This window comes from Cuculus canorus, chromosome 3 (genome assembly GCF_017976375.1).
Source record: "Cuculus canorus isolate bCucCan1 chromosome 3, bCucCan1.pri, whole genome shotgun sequence".
NCBI classification, from domain to species: domain Eukaryota; kingdom Metazoa; phylum Chordata; class Aves; order Cuculiformes; family Cuculidae; genus Cuculus; species Cuculus canorus.
In genome coordinates this window covers 108,474,453-108,496,060 of record NC_071403.1, presented here as the reverse complement: position 1 = coordinate 108,496,060, position 21,608 = coordinate 108,474,453, and the positions used below count along the sequence as shown (strand labels likewise).

Sequence of the window (21,608 nt, the reverse complement as noted above, 5' to 3'; positions counted from 1 at the left end):
CGCAGGATGCAGATTATCCCATGTTTGCCTACTGCACAGTTGTTCTATTTTCTTATGATACATCTAATCCTCAGAATTTCAGAGAAAAGAGACTGCATTATCATAAGTTCCAAAACAGCATGTTTGGTTTTTGTTTGGACATACTTGTTTATTTTCACTCCTTCTGATAATAAAACAATTCAATGAACATTAGGAAGTTCAAAACTATCACCTTCAAGTTGGTTCAGATACTTTGGCAATAAATGTTTTCTAATTAACCACACTTTTTAATTTAAAAGACCAAACTATGAGACTTTGTTTTATTCCTGAAAAAAAGTACGGTAAAATTGTCCTTATTTAGAAGGCTAAGCTCATCTAACATCATCATGACACCTACAGTAACAAATTATGTGGTCTGCAGAATGCAGGGCACAGTTCCTCAGAATTTAATGGTCAGTTTAACAGCTGCAGACTTTTAGGAGATTTACACAAATTTCTGGTCTTTTTTATGATTCCTTAATAATTTAGTACCTTACTGTGTTGTAATCAATCACGTGCCAACAAAGGCTCTGACACATACATAACGTCTCCTGCCTATAAAATATTAACATTTTAATTGTGCTGATTTTATATATAATAGCTTGGTAAGTTAGAGAGCATAAGTGAATTGGAAAAAAAAAATAAAGTCTTTTTTTCTCTTTTCCTCCTGTAAAACAGGACTTAAGAGGTGCCAGAGTCCTTTGATTGGAAACAAAAGACTAAAGTGTTACACAATTCCTAAAAAAAAAAAACCAAAGTCAAATAGAAGAGCCACACACAAATGAGCAGCTGGTGGGCAAGAATGTGTCCAAAGATGGAGAACAATGAGAAAGCAGGGTGGGGAACGCAGAATTGGAAAATAAATAAATAAATAAATAGATAAGAACAGAGCCTCCAGGAGAGTTAAGAGAAGAAAGACTGGTATAAAGAGTTCTTGTCAAACTAGACGATAACATTTACTAGCTGTCACTATTCAGCCAGTACTATCTAGCAGCAAATATTATTTGAATACATATCTAAGATTACCATTAAACTTCTAAATAACTCAGGAACACAAAGCACTAAGATTTACTGTACACTAAATTATTACCATTACACACAAAACAACCACAGAGATGTATTTTCCAATTATTCCCCTATAATAAATTATGCTTCAAGTGTTCTGAAAAGAAAGATAACATGCAGTACGATCAACTGAATCTGCAGTGTGATTTGACAGATGCACCTCACTGTTCTGAACTCATTGCCATTATTTTATAGTTTACACTATTTCTATAATAATTCTTAACACATTTATTTTAACATTACTGACATCTATCTGATGGGCAAACTTGCTTTAAGTCGTGACACAATTATATCCATGCAGAAGGCCTCTGCAACAGCTGACAACCAATTCCATTACTTAGGCTGGGACAGCCTTTCCATTTTTGTCATTACCAATTGATTTTTTTTCCCCACATTGTCAGACTCATGGCCAACTTCCAGTCTCCTTATCACACATTCTACATCAGAAAGTCAATTCCAAGCTCTAATCCCTGCAAATTCTAGCCTCCCTTGCTTATTCCCTACTTCTTTTTCTAAGGAAAAAAAGTAATCCTGTCTTTCTGACTGCCCTTCACTTACGATGCATGCCTGTAAATGCTCACTTCCCACAGGCTGCCTGAAAACTGCTTTTCTGTGCTGTCTGAAAAGCAGAGGGACTTCTGCTAGTTTCCCGCTTACTACAGTGAATTACGTAGTGTATTTCTTATATTTTCTTAGACATATGTCTGTATCTGTCCATCTTGTTCTTCCTTTCCCTATGTGAGTGGGAGTTTTGTTGCCTTTTTTTTTTTAAACACTGTTTACACCAAGTCAAGCAGGACTGTGATCCACAATGTAGAATCAGATACTTATATACCCTCTGCTGTAATAGTCATAATGCCATACCTAAAGTGCTCAAATTCAAAATAAAGAATAATAGAGCATTTGTACTTGAAAAACAATGAATTTGCATATAATGCTGGAATTTACAAACAAAATAAGAGTGAGAAAACACTCAATAGGCAGGCTTAAGATGTGTTTAGGATGCAGGTATTGGGAGTGTTTCTTTTCTTTTTAGTGAAGCCAGAAATTACAGAAGAGAAGTCAAAGCAAAATTAGAGACCATATTGATTTTGGTTTGTTTAGTTTTGGGGTTTTTTTCAATTCATATGCATCATACTTAAGCTGCAGAAGAAGCAAGAATTTATTCTTTTTTGTTTTTCAATATATATAGTGCACCAGTTAACCAGCCATCAGATGCCCTAAAAGAAATGCCTGAAATATCATTCAGTGAAATCATAACAAGCAGTTAGTTACGTTCAGTTGGGAAATCATAAGCTCTATTGCATGGATTTGTTTTGGAAAAGTTTGGCAATCATTTATATGTTGAATGAGTTAAAAGTAGTAAATATACAATCAAAACCAAATGTTTATGCTCATTTCCTTGTTCCCTTAGGTACCAGAATCAAACATATTAAGAGACCTTACATGTATTTTGAAACAAGCTCTCCAAAAATATTTTGTCCTTTGATGCACCCTGCACGCTACTTCCTTCCAATATTCAGAAGCAAACCATGTCAGGGAATGACTGCACCTCCTTCTCATAGAGCTCAGGAGAAAAACAAAAAGGCGTTCCCCCTCTACATGGTTAACACATATTAGTGCTTTATCCTACACATTTTGCATATTTAAAATACAGCTATGAAGGTATCTTTTCTGTAGAAGATAACTGTTAACCATTGAAGTGAGTAGTAATAGCAGGAAAAAAAGTAAAAGAAACTCTTATTCAATAAGTTCACTGTAAGGAATGATTTGAGATCTCATTTTTAAGCCATAATGGTTAAAAAAGCCATAGTGAAAAAATTTCTGGGGCCAGGAAGGGAGGGAAGCAGTTAAAATGACAGAAAAAGCTGCAGAAATTTTAAAATACTGTTAAATATTTTCCTTACAGAACCACAGATTTGCAAGCGGAAAGTTGCAGGCTGTGTCCAAAGACATTATAACCTAGCTTCAAATTCTGAGCCGTTTTGCCCTCAAGCTATTCAGTTTTTGCTTCTGAAAAAGAACTCTTCAAGAGTTATTTTAAAGACTGTTATAAAGCCATACTTTGTACTTTGTTTATATTGTGCTAAAAGAATAAGATTAACATTACCCAACTTTCTGTTTCCGACTGAATTTAAGTCCCATTGAGTTTTTTGATCTCCAGAATTACAACTTTCAGTTCAGGGGGAAAAAAAAAAGCGCATATTTGAACTAAGTCCATCTACCAAAAGCCTCAAGAAAACCAGTGTCCTACTGAATTTTCTGAACTAGAACTTAGAGGTTTGCTGCACTTCTGAAGCACTCAGGAAAAAAATTACATTTTCACCATTGTTTCCATTACAGGCAATGAAAGGTCAGAGTGCAAAAGCTGCATTAATTCCTTCCATAAGGCAACCACAGGGCATAAGGCCTGCAGGTAGGAAAAATAACTATGTAACACATTTTAACCTAGAAACTCACTGGAGACAAACAAACAGGTACAGATTTAACTGCTGTAAGCAGTGCCTACCTGAAACAGGAAATTATTTGTCTCAGCAGAAGTTTTTCTATAAAGAGAAAGTCACAACTTCCTTCAACACTGAATCATTTAAAGTTTCTTATATTATTACTAATGAAAAATTCAAGCTATACACTTTTATTCTGAATAAAACTCCAGGGTCTAATTTTGAGCAGGAATTCCTCTGTCTGCTTCTGAAAGGTAAAATACTGTAGATTTTCCTCCGTATCTTCTGCCAAGGGGGCTTCTAATGCTGCCTAGAGTTGCAGAGAGAAGAAAAACCTCAAAGAGCTGAAGTATGAGCATCTGAGGAACAAACTGCTTCACTGTCTGCAGTAGAACAGCAGCAATAGAATCTTGTATATAGCATATAGACCAATAAAAGCTCACGGGCAGCAGAAGATGACACATCACCATGACAGGATATGTATAAAGTATTACTTAACACATGAGATACATTAATATTACCTTTAAGAAGCTGAAAGGTTCACAAAGGCAGAAAAACATATTTCAAGAAGAAATACATATTTCAAGCAATGATTAAAAGTAGGATTCTGTCCATTTCAAGCTCTGCCCAAGCCACTTAATTAAGAATAAACTATTGCAAGATGACAGCATCTAGCAATATTGAAAAATCTGAACTCCAGCTAATATTTAACAGCAACACTACAAGGTAAGAAACAGGCGCCATTGGGGGAAGGAAGAAAGAAAGAAACACCTAGAGACAAAACCGCCCAGGAATAATCTCTGAACATTCCAACTCAGGAAACAGGAGCGCATCGCATTGTGTACCACACCAGAAGATATTTTTTTGACATGCTATGATTACTAACAAACCTCAGATCAATATTTTAGAGATGCCAACTATTTGTTTCTCTCTGGTATTGTAGCAAAAACTCCTAGGTTTATATCTGTCATATCAAAACATATGCATTTGTATTCAGCCACACTAATTGGCACTACCTTCCTCTTTATGTTTATCTTCTCTTCTCTTTTGCTCTTTTTTCAGCAAAAAACTTTTTCCCATCCTCATCTTTTAAAACAAACAAATACATATATGCACATAGAAACACATACATAGTTTTCTGTTTCTACTATCCCTAAAGTGATAGATTTCAGTCTATTCATTATTTATATGGCAAACAGTAAAGTCAAACTCATTAACAGCAAGAATTAGCACACACGGTACAATTAGATAGAATCAATCCGAGAAACTCTTGTGAAGAACATAATTAGTCGATGAATAGCATCCATGAGTGATACCTTACTCATTTTACTTTGAGAAGAGTAGAACAACCTTACTATGCATCAGACTTAAATACAGGCATTGTTCGGAAAGCAACATTACGCAGTACTCCAAGTCGTCACATAAATGTAATGCAACATTTCAGACAGAAAATTGTTAACATACACGGCAACAAAAATTTAAATTTGTTGGCTTCTTTATACCAGCAGCTTCAGAAGTAATCACTGTAAATAAAGCTAGTGTGTTCAACAAACCCTCATGTCACACTACTATCCAGCAAAATAAATACTGATAACGAAAAGATGCCACAGGGGAGTTGGGGAACAACCTGACGAATGCGTTTTCTGTTTTTCTGTCACAATAAGAATTTTGGAGGCCTTATGTCACATACTATAAAATTTAAAAATGCCTTTTGTAAAAAATCAAACATCGTCCCTATTAGTCTTCCACATAATAAAAAACAATTTCCACCTTTCCATGTTATCCCCCTCTGCAGAACAGTCCAGGTATGCTAGGATCTGTTGCTCCAAGTAACTGTCAATGTTCTCCTCTGTCACAGAAGATGCACAGAAAACATTCTGGATGGATGGATTCGAAAATATTTCTTCATATTTCCCATCAAAAATCAACTGCAATAACGATCCACTTTCTGCAAGGAAAAAAAAAGAAAACAAAAATTAATCACTGTCAACTTTGAAACAACTTTTTCTTACAGACACTGTTCAAACAAAAACATATACCACTTCCCTTTCCAGGAATGAATCTTCATTTAAATTGCAGGAGAAGTGCAGTTGCATTGAAACTGATGAACAGCAGGAGTAGACACCACTTTATTCAATAGAAACTTTACAGAACTTGTATTAATGTTGCAGTGAAATAGGAAGTGTCAGATGAATGCAAACCACAAACTGGCACTGAAATTTCAAGAGAAATACGCAAATGACCTGTCAAATACGCACAGTGCAGTTATTGAAGTCTTCAATTACCACAAGAGGGTTATCTTCCTTCAAAACAATATACATGTGGGTGTAACAATAAAATCCTATACATAAGACAATAATTGCACAGACTAGGGAAACCTTTTGGGTGAAATGCGACAAAAATGGTTCAAGACTTGCAAAGTTCAGAGAATTCTCATGTAAAAATGCAGAAACTATTCAGTTCTTCCTTTAAATACTCAGAATATTCACAAATATATTTTTATCTTCATAAAAATTATTTTCCTATAAGTTTACTAGCTCAATGAATAGTCTGCATATGGAGCTAGATTCTTAAGAGTAACTACTAAGGTGGATTTGAATCAATGAATGTTTCTCTGCTGAAGCCTTTCAAAACAAATGTAAGTCATGAAGTGCTTTACGTTTAAATTGTAAGAAGCTTTAAATCCACCAAGGTCTTGACTCAGGCTACAACTTTGTTCACGGAAGTTATCTTCCCTTTTTCCTTCAGATATGCTACAGGGCAATCAATCCAGCAGCTGTAGAATAGCTTCACCACGTTAAAATCTTTTATTCTTGAGTAAAATGAGTATCTGCCTGCACTGAAGCTGCGGCTACAGTCATACAGATGTACTAACTGGTTTTAAACTAGTTGATGCAGATGCTAGTAATGCTGTAGCTGAGGAAATGCAGAGGTCTGCGTAAGACAGGTGCCTCAGCGTTAATCTGTCATTCCAGTTAGGATTGCAACTCCTGTACACTCACTGTTACTATAGCTACGGCAATATTAGCACTCAAGCCAGCCAATGTAATAGTAGCATACGTACAGATCCACAGAGACAGCAGCTGCACAAGGAAGTCAACAAAATACCTACCCCGACCTCATCCAGCTAAAACGCATCTCAAACATACAGGAAGACCAAGAACAGAACCAATTTCAACTGGAGCAATGGATGACTGGGTAATAATGGGTGATAGAGATACTTTCATTCTGCTATTTCTGGACCACACTGCTGACCGCAATTTATTTTTATTCTTTACAAAAGTGATCAGCCACATGATGTAAGAGATCATTTGTACTAGGTGATAGAAAAAACATTTTCAGCTGTACCTGGAAGGGCATATGCAAAGGAATCATAAAGGTTCTGCAGCTCTGCTGACATGATACTTTCAAGAGAGAACAAAAATTAGAAGGTTTCTCCAATCTGTGCTTTGGTGAAGACAAATGACAACTTCTTTATATTGGATTATAATTGCCTAGACAACACTGTAGTTTGCAGAATAAACTACTAGCTGTGAGGACACTGAAAAACACTGATGCTTACTCTTTCCAGTAACACTGTAATACAATTGTAAGGACACAAAATCTGGTTTTGTTTCTGTGTTTAGCTCCTTGTAAAACACCATAAAAATTCAAGGTCATAGTCTTTAAACTCAGTTTCAGGATCACCGGCAGAAAATGCCTATATAAACAATGACTAAGAATCATCACAAATCCCGTCATTTTCTAGCGCTGCTGCAAAACACCTTCCTTCAGTGACAGCCTTCTCCACATCTTACAGCAGGAGACTACTTCAAAGAAAAAAAAAAAAAAAAAATGGACCAGAGCTAAACAATAAAAAGAACAAACCACAAACAGCATACACAGCTCTCAGTGAAAAGAGATTTAACACACGCCAGACACATCACCTAACATTCCTGGACAGTACAATGGTTAAGGTTAACTAAGAAGCAACAGAAAGAAGAGCAAACTAGCTCCGTACAGTTTCTTTTCCAAAATTCAGTAAGAGCTTGGGCAGGGATAAAGGAGTTTTTCCATATGTTACGAGCCTGTTTAAAGGGGCACGGCACGTGACTCGACCACAGCTGTATTTCCAGCCTGTGTGAGGCGCGGAAGCGCCTTTTCACGCCAAATGTTACGTTTTCAGAGTCGCTGCGTTCCCTCGCAGCAACGCTGGGGTCAGCCACAGCCTCACCGGCTCCCCTCCAGGGGCTGCCCTCCCTTGTCCCTCAAGCAGCTGTGACTAAATAACTAACAAAACACAGGACAGCCCACGCCCGGCTTTTCCTCCCCATGTTTCCCCACAAGAGCGAGCGGGCAGGAGCAGAAAGGGCAGGGCGGGAGGGTTTATGCTGCAGCCGCGGTCCCAGTGGTTCCGGATACCTGACACGCAAGGCGCGGGTCCCTCCCCTGCCTCACCTGCCGCCGCGATTTCGCCCTGCTTCCACTCCCGGGCCTCGGCCGCGGCGGGGCAGCCCCTCAGCAGGGAGCGCTCCAGGGCCAGCATGGTCCCCCCGCCGCCGGAGCGCCCTCAGCCCACGTGCAGGAAGCGGCCGCAGGGCGCCGCCATGACGCGCGCGCAGCGCACGCCGGGAGGACGCGGCGCAGGCGCGCGCGCGGGGTGAGGGGAAGGGAGGGGGAGGCGGAGCGGGGGAGAAGGAGGAGGGAATGGGGGCGAGGCGGGTGGCGGGGCGGAGCTCGTAATCTCTTCACCTCCGCGCCAGGGTTGCGCTGAGCTTCAAGGAGTTGTTATGGAGTTATGGAGTTGTTAGGGTAGGAAGAGATGTGTAAGCACATCCAGTCCAGCCGCCAGCCCAAGAGCACCGCACCTGCTAAACCATGTTCCCAAGTGCCACGTCTGCGCGCTTTTCCCACACCTCTATGGACGGTGACTCCACCACCTCTCTGGGCAGCCTCTGCCAGGGATTCAGCACTCCATCCGTAAAGAATTTTTTTCTAATATCCGACAAAAACATGCCCTGGTGCAACTTGAGGCTGTTCCCTCCTTGTCTTATCCCTTGAGGGAACTGCAGTTGCTCAACTTTGAGGAGGCTGAGGGGAGACCTCATTGCTCTCTACAAATACCTGAAAGGAGGCTGTAGAGAGGAGGGAGCTGGGCTCTTCTCCCAGGTGACAGGGGACAGGACAAGGGAAAATGGCCTCAAGCTCCGCCAGGGGAGGTTCAAACTGGACATCAGGAAAAAATTGTTCAAAGAAATTGGTCACTGGCAGAAGCTGCCCAGGGAGGGGGTGGAGTCACCACCCCTGGAGGTGTTTAAAAGACAGGTGGACGAGGTGCTCAGGGACATGGTTTAGTGGCAGATAGGAATGGTTGGACTCAATGATCCAAGAGGTCTTTTCCAACCTGATGATTCTATGATTCTGTTTGGGAGAAGAGACCAACACCCACCTCGCTACAACCTCCTTTCATGCAGTCGTAGGCAGTGATGCCATCTCCCCTCAGCCTCCTCTTCTCCAGGCTAAACCACTCCAGTTGCCTCAGCCGCTTCTCATGAGACTTGTGCTCCAGTCCAGCTCATTCCTAGGGAGCTTCCATCTGTCCATACCTACTCACTTTCCTCAGTGGACAGTGTGTTCATGTTTTCTCTCAGGCAACGTTTGCACAGGTTCAGGAAGTTAGAACATGTAAAACCAATTTTTCAGCTGCACGGATGAGAAAAAGTGGTGTTTCAGGTTTCATAGAATCATAGAATGGTTTGGGTTAGAAGGGACCGTAAAGATCATCCAGTTCCAACCTCCCTGACATAGGTAGGAACATCCCACTAGATCAGGCTGCCCAAGGCCCCATCCAACCTGGCCTTGAACACCTCCAGGGGTGGGGCAGCCACAGCCTCCTTGGGCAACCTGTGCCAGTGCCCCACCACTCTCATGATGAAGAAGTTCCTCCTTATGCCTAGTCTAAATCTGACCCTCTCCAGTTTATACCCATTGCCCCTAGTCCTATCACTACCTGCCCTTGTAAAAAGTCCCTCTCCAGCTTTCCTGTAGCCCCTTTCAGGTACTGGAAAGTCGCTTCTCTTCTCCAGGCTGAACAAGCCAAACTCTCTCAGCCTGTCCTCGTATGGGAGGTGCTCCAGCCCTCTGATCATCTTTGTAGCCCTCCTCTGGACCCATTCCAACAGTTCCATATCCTTCTTATGTTGAGGATTCCAGAACTGGATATCATACTCCAGATGAGGTTTCGCAAGAGAGGAATAGAGGGGCAGAATCACCTCCCTAAGGTTTGAGGTAGATAAGAGAGAAAGCATGAAGTATGGTTAGTTACCAGGCAGGATATCTTTTGAATAGGTAGTCCAGATGCCTGCCTGCCTAGAGGTGGTTCAGACACAGACATGCGGTTGAATTGGCTTATTGAGATTTAATAGGACATGAGAACTGTGCCTTGATCTGTTCCTGTGTTCATTTCAGCACCTGTCTAGATACAGATAGGAAAAATATAAAACAATAGGGGCTAGGAAATTCTTCTTTTCCTTTAGTAACACCTTTATATAGCAATAGGAGGGAGAGACAGTGTAGGGTACTCTTAATATAGGAAAAGAAAGTAATTGAAGCCACTCTTTGAGAATGTACAACAAAGAACATGGCTAGTAGCAAATAACGCTGGTTAGCTCTTCTCTGGTACTGTGGTGACACTCTTAAAAGTGCTGACATTAATCTTCACTGATTGTTTAGAAAATGTTATCTTTTTTATTACTTAATCTTTTCTTGTATGGTACCCAAGGTCAGTAAATAACGAGATGAAGATGGAGTAGGTCTGGAGTAAATATATAATCTGTCTGTAAAACAAAATTGTAAGATTAGGGGTGCAATCTTCCCACTCTTAATAGATTAGTTTTTCTTAAATCTAGCCATTCATTTACTATTGTCTTTCCTGATGTCAGTGGATATATATTTGCTGTTCATTTAGCAAATATTTCTTTGTTCCTTAATTTTTCTCCATTCTGTCTCATCAGAACTTGCCTCATCTGAACTTTTATAAACTAATTCTTGCCTGGTTAATTAGCAGAAATTTGCTCTGCCTGAACTACATCTGTGAGTTTTCAGACAAAGAAACCAAAGCTTATGTGAAAATAATTTAATTTACAGTCAAACAAAAGTAGAATTCAGAAATTACTCTTTAATTAAATAAGCATGTCATAGCATGCCTGACTTTGGAAAGGGTTTAATGCCTTCTGAAATGAGCTCGCAAATAATCACTATCTCACAATGATTGCTAGTTTTATTTACAGCAACATTGTCTGTCCTGCTTTGCTACAACTTTGCTATCTTCAAAAAGAAAGAGAAAGATTTGATTTTTTTGTTTTTAATATTAAAGGGCTTTCATTCACTGGATTCTCTTTGCTGGCCTGGACAAAGAAAGCTGGACGAAATCGGTTCCAATCACACTACTTCAAACAGAAATTTTAGCTGGAACAGATAGAATCTTGCATTAAAGCTACATGACAACTTTCATCTCTTTTGGGTATTTGGTAACGAGATTATATTTTTGAACATAGAGTGTGATAAGTGCACGATGACCTGTATGCAGAAATGTATTTTTGAGATTATGGCACATTTTAATAAAAGAACGCATAGTTCTGGTTCTCATCATGCCCGTGTGTCACAAGCGGACCAGGGTGGCTACCGTTCTTCTACTGTGTCATCACTGTGAGACTGTGCTGGCATGAGGCTGATAGGTTTCACAGGAACACTGAGCATGATGGGCAGTAAATGACAATGGGCCAACAAGTTGCGTATTCTGAGAACTTAGCTGAATTCCTAGCATATCATGTCTCACCATGGAATGGTGCAGCTCTTGGGTAATCAGTTCCAATTGTTCTTGAAAATCACTTATAATGTTGCTTTTTATGTTGAGCCTCCGAAGTCTGAAGTATCTCTGTGACTTTAGACTTCAGTAAGTTTTGGCATGGGACTTAGAGAATGAGGATGATCTGTCACTCCTGTTTCATAATGTAAGATTCATTGAGAACTGTGCGTGGAAGGGGGGAAGGGGGTTGTTTTCATTACAGAATATTCCATGTGAATAAGCAGGAAAATACCTGAAATGGTTTTGTTACTATTTTTTATAAATACAATGTAATAAGCAGTCCTCTTCAGTTTTCTGTCTTAGATTCTGAAATTAGATTCTAATGCAATAAAGCAATAATGCATATTGTAGTCCAAAATTGCTGTAGATATACAGAACAGTCACCAAACTCTTTGGTACAGTGTACCTTCCAATATGATTCTTCCAACTAGTAAGTGTGAAGGATTTACATTTAATAGTGGTATTAGCTTAAGTGCTCTGTGGTAAGTTACAATGAGAGACAGCAACATTCTGCCTGATGAGACGTGTACTATCCCAAAATACTTTCAGTTGCTTACAGCTTTGCTGAATAGCACAAATATGTAGTTTCACATTTTCTATTTGGAAAACATCCCTCAGTTTGGACCTGGGGACAAAGTAGGTGCACTTTATCTTTTATTTTTAAACAAGGGCACAAAAATAATTGTTTCTGTGCTTTCTTCTCTTTTCTCTGATACATATGTTTTGAATGAGGAGGTATTTAGTGACTGGGGGTGTCGTGCCCTCTATGTCGAAGAAGCACTTTTTTTGCCATCTCAGTTTGAAAAGTTCAGCATAGTTTTGCTGTGTGATAACAGAGGAATAAAGAGTGTATGAGGACCATGTCTTAAGGCAGGAGGCCTCGAGTTCTGGAAATGGCGGAAATTTAATTGATATAGTAAATTTAATCTAGATAATCCCTTGTGCAATATTTATGAGAAGTTTGGGGGTTTTTTTACAGTATTTTCAGGTGTGATTTTGAATGGCATCACTGAGGAGGCTGTTGGTCCTCCAAAGTCTGAGCTAGGCAAAAGTGACTGCAAATGTTAGAAGTTGCAGAGAAGGTTCTAGCAAAATAATTAACTAGAGTATAGTGGATGGAAGTGGACAGAGAGAGAATATTCACCAATAGGTCTGACTGACCTTTAGCAACCTAGTATCTTCACTAAAACAGATTTTCATACTCTCCATAATGAGATTCTCCCTAAATCTTTAAAACTACTAGCTGCTTTGAGGGTTTTATGTCCTAGGAAGAAAAATACCAAGATAAATGTTCTCTTTCAAAACCTGCCTCAAAATGCTTGCCAATATTTACTATGTATTTATAATTTGACACAGTGAAGGATTGATGAGATCATTAACAGTGGACTAGGATGACTCATTTTCCTGTCCTTCATGACTGCTTCTGCTGAGCTCTTTACTTCTGGCTGCCCAAAGGAGAAACTCTGACCTGTTCTGAGCAGGCTTCCAGAGCGCTGGAGGAAAGCATCTCATATTTTACATTCTCCAAAGGTGACAAGATGATTCTTCAGATCTCACATATTTTCTGTGTACTGCCAGCACCCATGATGCACTCAAGCTTTTTCATTCATTTTGCACAGTTGTTAATCATTAGACTACATAAACATCAGGAAAACTGTTGGTATCATTCACAATCTCTTGCTTTCCACAAGAATAATTCTTGATATCGAGAGGATCAGGATTTGACTTTCATTGACGTATATACCTTATGTACAGTCTTTCAGGTCCTATAGTAAGGTGAATGCTATCTGTTATACTCCAGTCCCCTTCAAGGTTTCCTGTGGCTAGGAGGGTAAAGATAAGTTCCCATAAGTTTTCCATCTGTTCTTCTCAGTTGCAGAATTATACTTTACTTTTGTTGCTGTGGGAAATTCTTTCCACTGTTGTAGGTTAAGAAACACTCTGCTAGGTTTATGACTAGAGAGCAGACTAGAAATGCACATGGTGATAAATCACTTTTTACATCGTTACGTGCCTGAACTGTGCTGATATATTTTGCATCCATTCTGTTCAAAGGCTGATTGTAGCAATTATTAATAAGGACAAGTCAGGATATACTAAGGGCTTAGTCCATGTCTGCGTGTTAATTTATGTTCTACCACAAAATGAACTACAGGGCACTGTGACCATGCTTTGAACGTGAGAGTAGGGAGAATATTCATACTATCCTAAACTGTTTTACCTGAAAGAAAAGGAGTTGCTTTAGGCTTATGTTCCATCTCAGAGGAAGACCTTTTCTTGTTGAATTTTATGAATGAAAAAATTATTGAAGGCAAAACATTCCTTTTTTTATCTAGTCTTGAGTCTTGTTTAGGATATTTGTCCAAATTGCTTAAGGTTCTATTTGGCTATGTGTTACCTCTGTCTTTGCTGATAAAGAATGGCCTGAAACAGTACACTCACTTTACTGAGGATCAAAAGTTGGCTAAAACCAGATTTACGGTAACAAATTTGAGGGTGGAAAGATGAAGAGAAAAAAAGCTTATAAGAAAGTTGTTAGAGATGTGGGAATCTATTAAGAGCTGGAGATTACTTTTTGTCTTTGGGTGGATTCACACAGTGCAAAAATATGTTGGTGGTCTGACATCCAGAGTGGCTTTGAATTGTCTGAATTGCAGAGCTGCATCATAATGACTCATTCTCATTGCATACTGCTGTCCCTGTTGCAGAAGAACTGCTGTGTCTCCCTTGTAGCAATTTCAGTTTGCACATTTTTGTCTTCTCCTCCCACTGAAGATTTTGCTCTTACAGCCATCTACAATCAAGATTGTCTTCTTCCAAAAGATAGGTGCTGTTTTGCAGGTGCAGTAAGTCATTCATTTCTGTATTAGAAGCTTTTACTCAACCAAATGGAAAAGGAATATTAAAACCCATCTAGTGTCTCTAGGGGCTTTGCTGTAACTGAAGTCCTTCTCATGTCAATGCACAAGATGACAGTAACACAAGCACCAGTTGCAGATTTGTATTGTTTATGTTCACCTTTCCTTTGTATATATAACATCTAAACCCTTTATAATAAAGATGCTAATTATAAGGATCCTTATAAGACAAGCAAGTGAGTAGCCACTGAAAGAAAAGCCTTTCTAAACTTGATCAACCAGCACCATGAATTCTTTGTATTCAGAAACAATCCTGCCTGAGATGAAACAGCACATGTCCTGTGTTTTTCCGCACCAGTCCTAGAATGAGTGAACCAGGAGTGGCACACACAGAGTAGATACTTCACTAACCATATGTCCTTCTGGTCTCTCTGGATGTAGATGAGACAGTGTGTTTCAGGGCAGATTTCCAAATTTATGCTGGGGGAGGCAGGGGTTGTGGCAGAACCCAAACTATCCTTTTTCTTAAAATAGTGATTATTTTTTTCCCCTTCTTATGCTTATCATCTTCTGTAACCTTGATGACACAGCGGGTGATCTGACCTTCCACAAAGTCATTAGAATTGTTACTGCATTACTTACAAAGACTTTTCAGGTGCACGTTTGCTTTACCGCCAAACTCTTGTCAGCACACTCAAGCTAAGAGCATATGAAAATTAATGTCTGGCAAAAGTCCTAAAGGATTTGCTGCTAAAGATTTATAAGCCCACACAAGATGAGAAGAGATCAGGCTAAAAAGGCATAGCGATATTGCCCTTCTGAATAAAACATCTTTTCTTAGAACTTCCAAGGAATAGATTTTTGGGTCTCTGCTGCTGCCTATGTCTTGGTAATATTCTCAGATCTTCTTGTCCATTGTTTTTGTTTTAATTCAGCTTTATGAAACCATGCCTTGCCTTTTCTTATCCAGGAAATTAAAGCTTATGTTATTTGAATCCAGTTTTTCTTTAGAGTTGGCAGTAATTCTAAGGCTGAGGGCCAGTTTACCGTTCCCATACTGGATGCGTACATGCCATTTCAACCTTTAATGAAGTTAAACTTTTTAAAACTGTTCAGCTAGGTTTTTCCCTTATTATCAAATAATCCTTCTTAGAACTCATTTACAAACTGTTTTCAGCAAGAGCACTTCAGAGTGGTGAAAATGCACTTATACATTTGTGCTTAAACTTTAATGAGGTTTTTTTTTTAAATTACAGAAATAAAGCATGAAAACTTAAAATTTCCTCAACTGAAGTAAGTAAATGTATCATCACAGAGCCTCTGAATGCTCAAAGACAAATTTTTTAAGATTTCTTGAACCTTAGGGACAAGGGGTTTGGTTTAATTTTGTTTTCTGACAATGGCTAAAGAGTTAGGAAACCAGAAGGTTTCACTGAAATTTCTTAACATTTTTTTTTTCTGCTAATCAGTAATTTTCAACTTCAATCTGGTTTCTTTCTCAAATTTTTCTTTCCTTTATTAACTCACTTATAAGAGTTAGAATGGTTGAAAACGAAGCCTTAAGATAGTCTATGATAGTCTTCCCATTTGTAATAGTTGCTATAAAGAAGATGTACAGGATGTTTAGCACACAGATTGAACTTCTGTGGTCTTCTGAGGTTAGGAATCTTGCCTAAATGATATCCTGACCTCTCTAATGAAGCTTTTTCTTTGAGATGTTGTCTCTTCTTAAGTTTTTCTCTGAACCTTGAATCACGATGGGAGAAGACTAGATTCACATTTGGTGGCTACAAAATACACTTTGCAGCTGTACTGGCATAGAAACAACTTTCGTCAGTACAGAGCTTTACTAGTCTGCTTTGTTGAAGGTGTAGTCAGGAAAAAGGAGATGGAATCTTTCCACAGATGGTTGTGATCTAATAAATAAGCATGTGTGTTGTTTGAAACTACACGTTCTGTTTGCAGTGCTGCTCTACCATACTTTAATACTTTTGAGTCCAATGATTTTAGATGAACAATTCTCTCCTCTTTTAGCTCATTCTCTCAGTCCTCACTGCACCCAGGCAGAGCCCCAAAATTAATAATAAGTCTCATTGTGGTAATTACACTAGCATGACCTTAGAAAGTCTAGGTGGAATTACATCTTTGACTGGAAATTGCTGCTGATTTTTATTGATTTTTTTTTAAAGTTATGTATTATTCAGACTTAATTTCATCTTCTAAAATAATGCTTTATTACTTTTCTGTAAACTTAGGAAGTTTATCAATAATTGTGTGTTGCTTTCCCTCTTTTCTATAGGTAAGTGTGTTTTTAATAGCTGAATTTAGATTGTAGACCTGAGATTGAGCCTAATTGGCATGAAGCCAGATTCTGATAGCATCACAGTGTGATACAGGGTCAAGACTTAATTTAGTCTGACTTCTAGTGTGAACAGCTTCTCCTCTAATGTCATCTTTTTGTTCCTGTCATAGAATAATAGCTATTTCTATTTACATCTCATTTCTATGCTAGTACTAAAAAGGGAAGAAAGGTACAGGATAAAGATAATGTCCTTGCTATAGTTGAATTGTTTCTAGGTGAATCGAAGTAGGTGCTGGGGACTTGATTTGGTCCTACTCTCTTAAAAATGCATAAATAAAGGTAAGATAAAGCTTGTATCTTTAACTCACCTAGTTAGTGTAGCAATATATGGCCATTTATGCTGTGAAGCCTTCGATTTTCTAACTTAAATGAACCTTTTGCAGGAATTCAGTATGTGAAACCTGAGGTTTTGCAGAGACTATAAGTCTTTATTAGAGATGTTACACCTAGCTTATACTTGTAATTAAAATTGTGTCCTAAGCTGTTTTCTAAAAAAGATAAAGTAGAATCACAAACACATTTTCCTATTTTTTAGTTCCTTATCTGCCCTTGAAAATTATTTTCTCTTTAAAGTTCTTGGCAAAGTCACAAAATATGTTTTCTCCCTGTCTCTTTTTTTTAATAAGCCATACGGTCCTCCATTTCTGGTAGTCAAGCTTCTGGTCTTTCTAGGTTTTCGAGTGGTTATTTGTGAAGTCTGTTGCTGGCTTTGTTTAGTAGCATTTGTATGGTCTTCTCCTTACTGTTCATTCAGGTTTGAGTTTTATAGGCACAGGATCTTTAATCACCATTTTTTGTCATCTTAACAACTTGAATTAATTTAGGCAGATGAAAGAGATCAATATGTAAGGTCTTAAATATTCTTGATAGCCAGATGCTCATATATTTTGCATGCAGAAGTCTTCCAGCTACTGTCAGACTGACAAATGAACTGAGTTTTGAATGTGTCCCCTGTTTACTTTAATGGCCAAGGTATTCCAGACTCCATGTTTTGTCTCTGCATTGAAATGCATAAACCTAATAGCAGGGAAGCTTCATATTTATTAGTTTATTATATCATACATTGCTGTTCTGATGTCATCAGATATAGTTTATTTTAAACATTTGTATCTTCAGATTTAAACTCCAGACACAGAATCTTTTATCTGCTTCAGCCTTGCACAGGGGGCACTTGGGAGGGGAAGGAGAAGGATGTTATTTCAGTAACTGGCTTTTGAACCCCAGAATTGCAAATTTAATTCCTTGTCACCTGTATTACCTAGAATTATCTTCCAAATTTGTTGTAAAGTTGTTACACTCAAAACTCTCACCTGACCACTTATATAGATATTTTAGTTAGTCATAAATATTACTGCGTTATTCCTACCTTTGAAAACAGGCTTAAAATATCTACAGCCGTTACTATTTTCTCTGACATCATTTATGGTAAGGACTGGTATCAGAATACACACACTGTCCTGTTGTAGGAAGGCCCCACATTCAGAATGTGCAGAGTACTACTTCTCAGAATATAAAAGCCTTGAGATTGTTGACACAGAAGCTGCAAGGTAATGTGGCACATGGGAGTAAAATTTAAGAGACATTATGAATTATGTTATCACCTTACTGCTAGAATAGTAATTGTAAAATTCAAGACATTTGATATCATGAAGATTTTATCATTGCTTAATAACTTAGAAATACAAAAGTAGGGAAATCCCATGGGTCTAAGCACAGCCAAAATCTCTGCCAAGGTGTAATTTGGAAAGATGCCATTTAACCTCCAGGAAAAGATCCTGCTAGAAGCTTGGACTAATAACAGTGTTCAGATTCACTGCCTACATAAATAGACTAAATAGTCTATTGTATGATGAAGATACACAAGAATATAGTAACAAATCCCAATAATGGGATAATACCAACATCTTAGTCCTACACAGGATTGAAAATAAACAGGACTCTTAACATAATAAAGCAGAAAGAAACTATACGGCCCCTGTATTACTGTTCTTCCTAGCCTGATTTCCTGGGGAAAATGGGTCTATGGTCATGCCTTGCTGACTGCCATCAGATAGTGCATTCATAACACACTGGCGAGCTTCAGCCAAACATAAACAGAGGCATAACTTGTCTCTAAGATTACTAAGTTTTTCTAGGCTTGTGAAAAAGCTGGATAAATGAGAAGTGAAGTATAACAGTCCCAGTTTGTCTCCTGCATGAAAACTTCTGCGTTATATAACAGAACTCAGCTTTGGGAGGTGGGTGTGAGTGTAAAGAACCATTAAATGCTCTGAGAGCAGAAAAAGCTCCAATTGCAGCTTGCAGTCAGGTGAGACAAACCCACTGGAAGTCAGGCCTCACTAACTCCTGTGTATGCAAAACTCCTGATTTAGTTACATCACCATGATCCTTAAAATTTCTGCTCAGGGTACACAAATTTGGGAACTTTTCCTAGTAAATTTGTCTGTCTCTTAATTTCTCTTTGTATAATGTATCTTTTTGTACTTACACCTGTTTACAGAGTCATAGTATCAATGTACATCTGTTCTAAATTCTGCTGCCTTTTGCAATGCAAGCCACTGCCATTGTTCACTTTTGTCCCATATTGCAATTGGAACTACAGTTTTATTTCAACATATGACAAGCTTGCACTCAAGCCTTCTTTTCAGCAATAAAAATGCATAGCTTAAAATCTCTAGATTTCAGTTCTGGAATAAAATTTGTGACTATAACTGATGCTGATGTCTTCTGGGCAAGGAAAAGCAAGATTGGATTCTGATGTGCAGTGATTTTCTTTGTAAGGTTTTTCTGTTCCTGTCATTGTAATGCTAGTTGTCAATCCATTCCAGACTTTCTAGCGTGGAGGATGTGTTGCTTTGCTTCAGGTTACTAGCGCAGCCTCAAAAAAAAAAAAAATCTAAAAAACTACTGGCTAGAAAGGAGGTGTGAGAGGGAGAGATGAGAGGGGAAGGGCTTTACATTCTCTCTGTTGAGTTAAACCTGCTGAAACCCTTGGATTGCAAAGTTGACAATTGTTTTCTTTTGGTGTCTTAATTTCTCTTGAGCTACAATACATAAGCTTACCAAAACATCTTTGGTTGGTAGCAGGGCCTAACAGGGATTTATGAGTAAGACCATAGAATGGCTTTGGTTGGAAAGGACCATAAAATCATCCAGTTCCAACCTCCCGCCACAGGCAGGGACACCTCCCACTAGATCAAGCTCCTTGAGGCTCCATTGAACCTGGCCTTGAACACTTCCAGGGATGGAGCATCCACAGCTTCCCTGGACAAACTGTGCCAGTGCCTCACCACTCTCATCACGAAGAATTTCTTCCTAATGTCTAATCTAAATTTTCCCCCTTCCAATTTATAGCCATTCCTCCTCATCCTGTCTCTACATGTCCTTGTAAAAAGTCCCTCCTCGGGTTTCTGGTAGCCCCCTTCAGGTACTGGAAGGTTGCTATAAGGTCTCCTAGGAGCCTTCTGTTCTCCAGGCTGAACAACCTCAACTCTCTCAGCCTGTCCTCACAGCAGAGGTTCTCCACCCCTCTGCTCATCTTTGTCGACCTCCTCTGGACCCATTCCAACAGTTCCATGTCCTTCTTATGTTGGCAATTCCAGAAAGATATTATTCCAGGTGGGATCTCATGAGAGAGGAGTAGGGGGAGAAGAACTACCTTCCTCGCCCGGCTGGCCACACTTTTGATGTGGTCCAGGATATGGTTGGACTTCTGGGCTGTATCACCATGGACTTGCCAAGTTTATAACTTAAACTAAAAGAGTTGGGGAAAAAAAATGAAATAATCTCATTAAAACATTCCCGACGCAACTGCCTTTTCAAAGAGAATGTTAATGTTATCATTAGGTTCTCCGTATTTCAATGAAATTGAAAGTTGCTGCTGGAGTTGTTGCTGCCACAGGGGCACCTTCCCAGTGGTTCCCAGCTGCAGCAGCACAGGCCACTTCCTTTTAACATTTAGTGCTTTGTCTGGACCCAGGAAAACAGGTGTGAATTTTTGGAAGAGTTTATTTAAGGAAGGGATTCCTGCTTCTCACTGTGTAAGAGGTCACAGCTCTAAGTTACATTTTTAAAAAAACCTGTCAGGAAGGGCAGGGTTTTGTCTCTGGGTGAGTGCCGGAGGCCAGACTTGTCTTTCCTGAAGCTGATCACACTTCAATGAAAGAAGCCAAAAACAGCCGTTAGTTTTCAGCAGTGGTAACAGATTCAAGCCAATCAGAAATAACCAGTTTTAAAGGAACTACCTTTGAACATTTCTTTACAAAACTTTCTCTCAGGCACCAAAGCTGTGCCGATAGCAGAAGTCAAGTACACAACAGTCTGATGCTCTTTCTCTAAAGAAGCCTAAAGCAAATTAGTAAACATAGCTAAGGTTTTACTACTACTTTATTCATTTGTATATCTTGCAGGATTCATAATTCAGTTTGTGGTGGACTTCACTTTTTAACCCCAAGCAAATGCGAAATTCTGCTTTCATGGCAAGAATGACCATGGGGAACATTCAGAACTTGTCTTTTGAAGGAACCCGCTAGGAGCTGAGGGCCAGACAAGGCTTTCTTCCTTTCCCTTATACAAAGAAAAGTAGTAACTGTGTCAAATCATATACCATGGAAATCTCCAAGCTCTTGAGGATTTATGGAAAAATTGTTTGCTGAATATGACTAGAAGGTGAATTCTCTGGGTCTTGTTGGTTTTGGTTTTTTTTTTTTTAAAGAAAGACAACTATCCCTGTTCTAATAATTTTTTTATCCCAATGATATTTGTCTATATGCCAGAACTAAAAGTGGGATAGATCCTTGCTCATTTATGTGTCTGAATACATAACTTCCCTAGGCAGAGTGAACTCAGTTTCTGTAATGTGTGACTTTAAGAAGACGAAGTAAAATATAATTGTAATTTAAATGAAGTCAACACTAAAGCTTACTGCGTTGCGTGCTTTTTTACAGCAGTCTGCTTTTTTTTGTTCTGCAGCACATGCTTCAGTGCTGCTGTAGATGTTATCTGCCCTTAGAAAA

At 38.9% G+C, this 21,608-nt stretch overlaps 1 protein-coding gene across 2 annotated transcripts in view; it reads right to left on the bottom strand.

Annotated features, from left to right (window-relative positions):
- The window catches only part of TTC27 (tetratricopeptide repeat domain 27), a 121,390-nt gene extending 113,235 nt beyond the window's left edge, over positions 1–8,155 (bottom strand). The window contains exons 1-2 of one of the 2 annotated variants that reach the window (XM_054062733.1): positions 7,929–8,155; positions 5,298–5,475 (exon numbers count right to left, since the gene is read on the bottom strand). In XM_054062733.1, the coding sequence (XP_053918708.1) occupies positions 5,298–5,475; positions 7,929–8,052 (302 nt within the window). In that variant the 5' untranslated portion in view covers positions 8,053–8,155. The remainder of the gene's footprint in view (positions 1–5,297; positions 5,476–7,928) is intronic. The other variant, XM_054062734.1, reaches the window with a different exon arrangement.
- Positions 8,156–21,608: the final 13,453 nt, after the last annotated feature.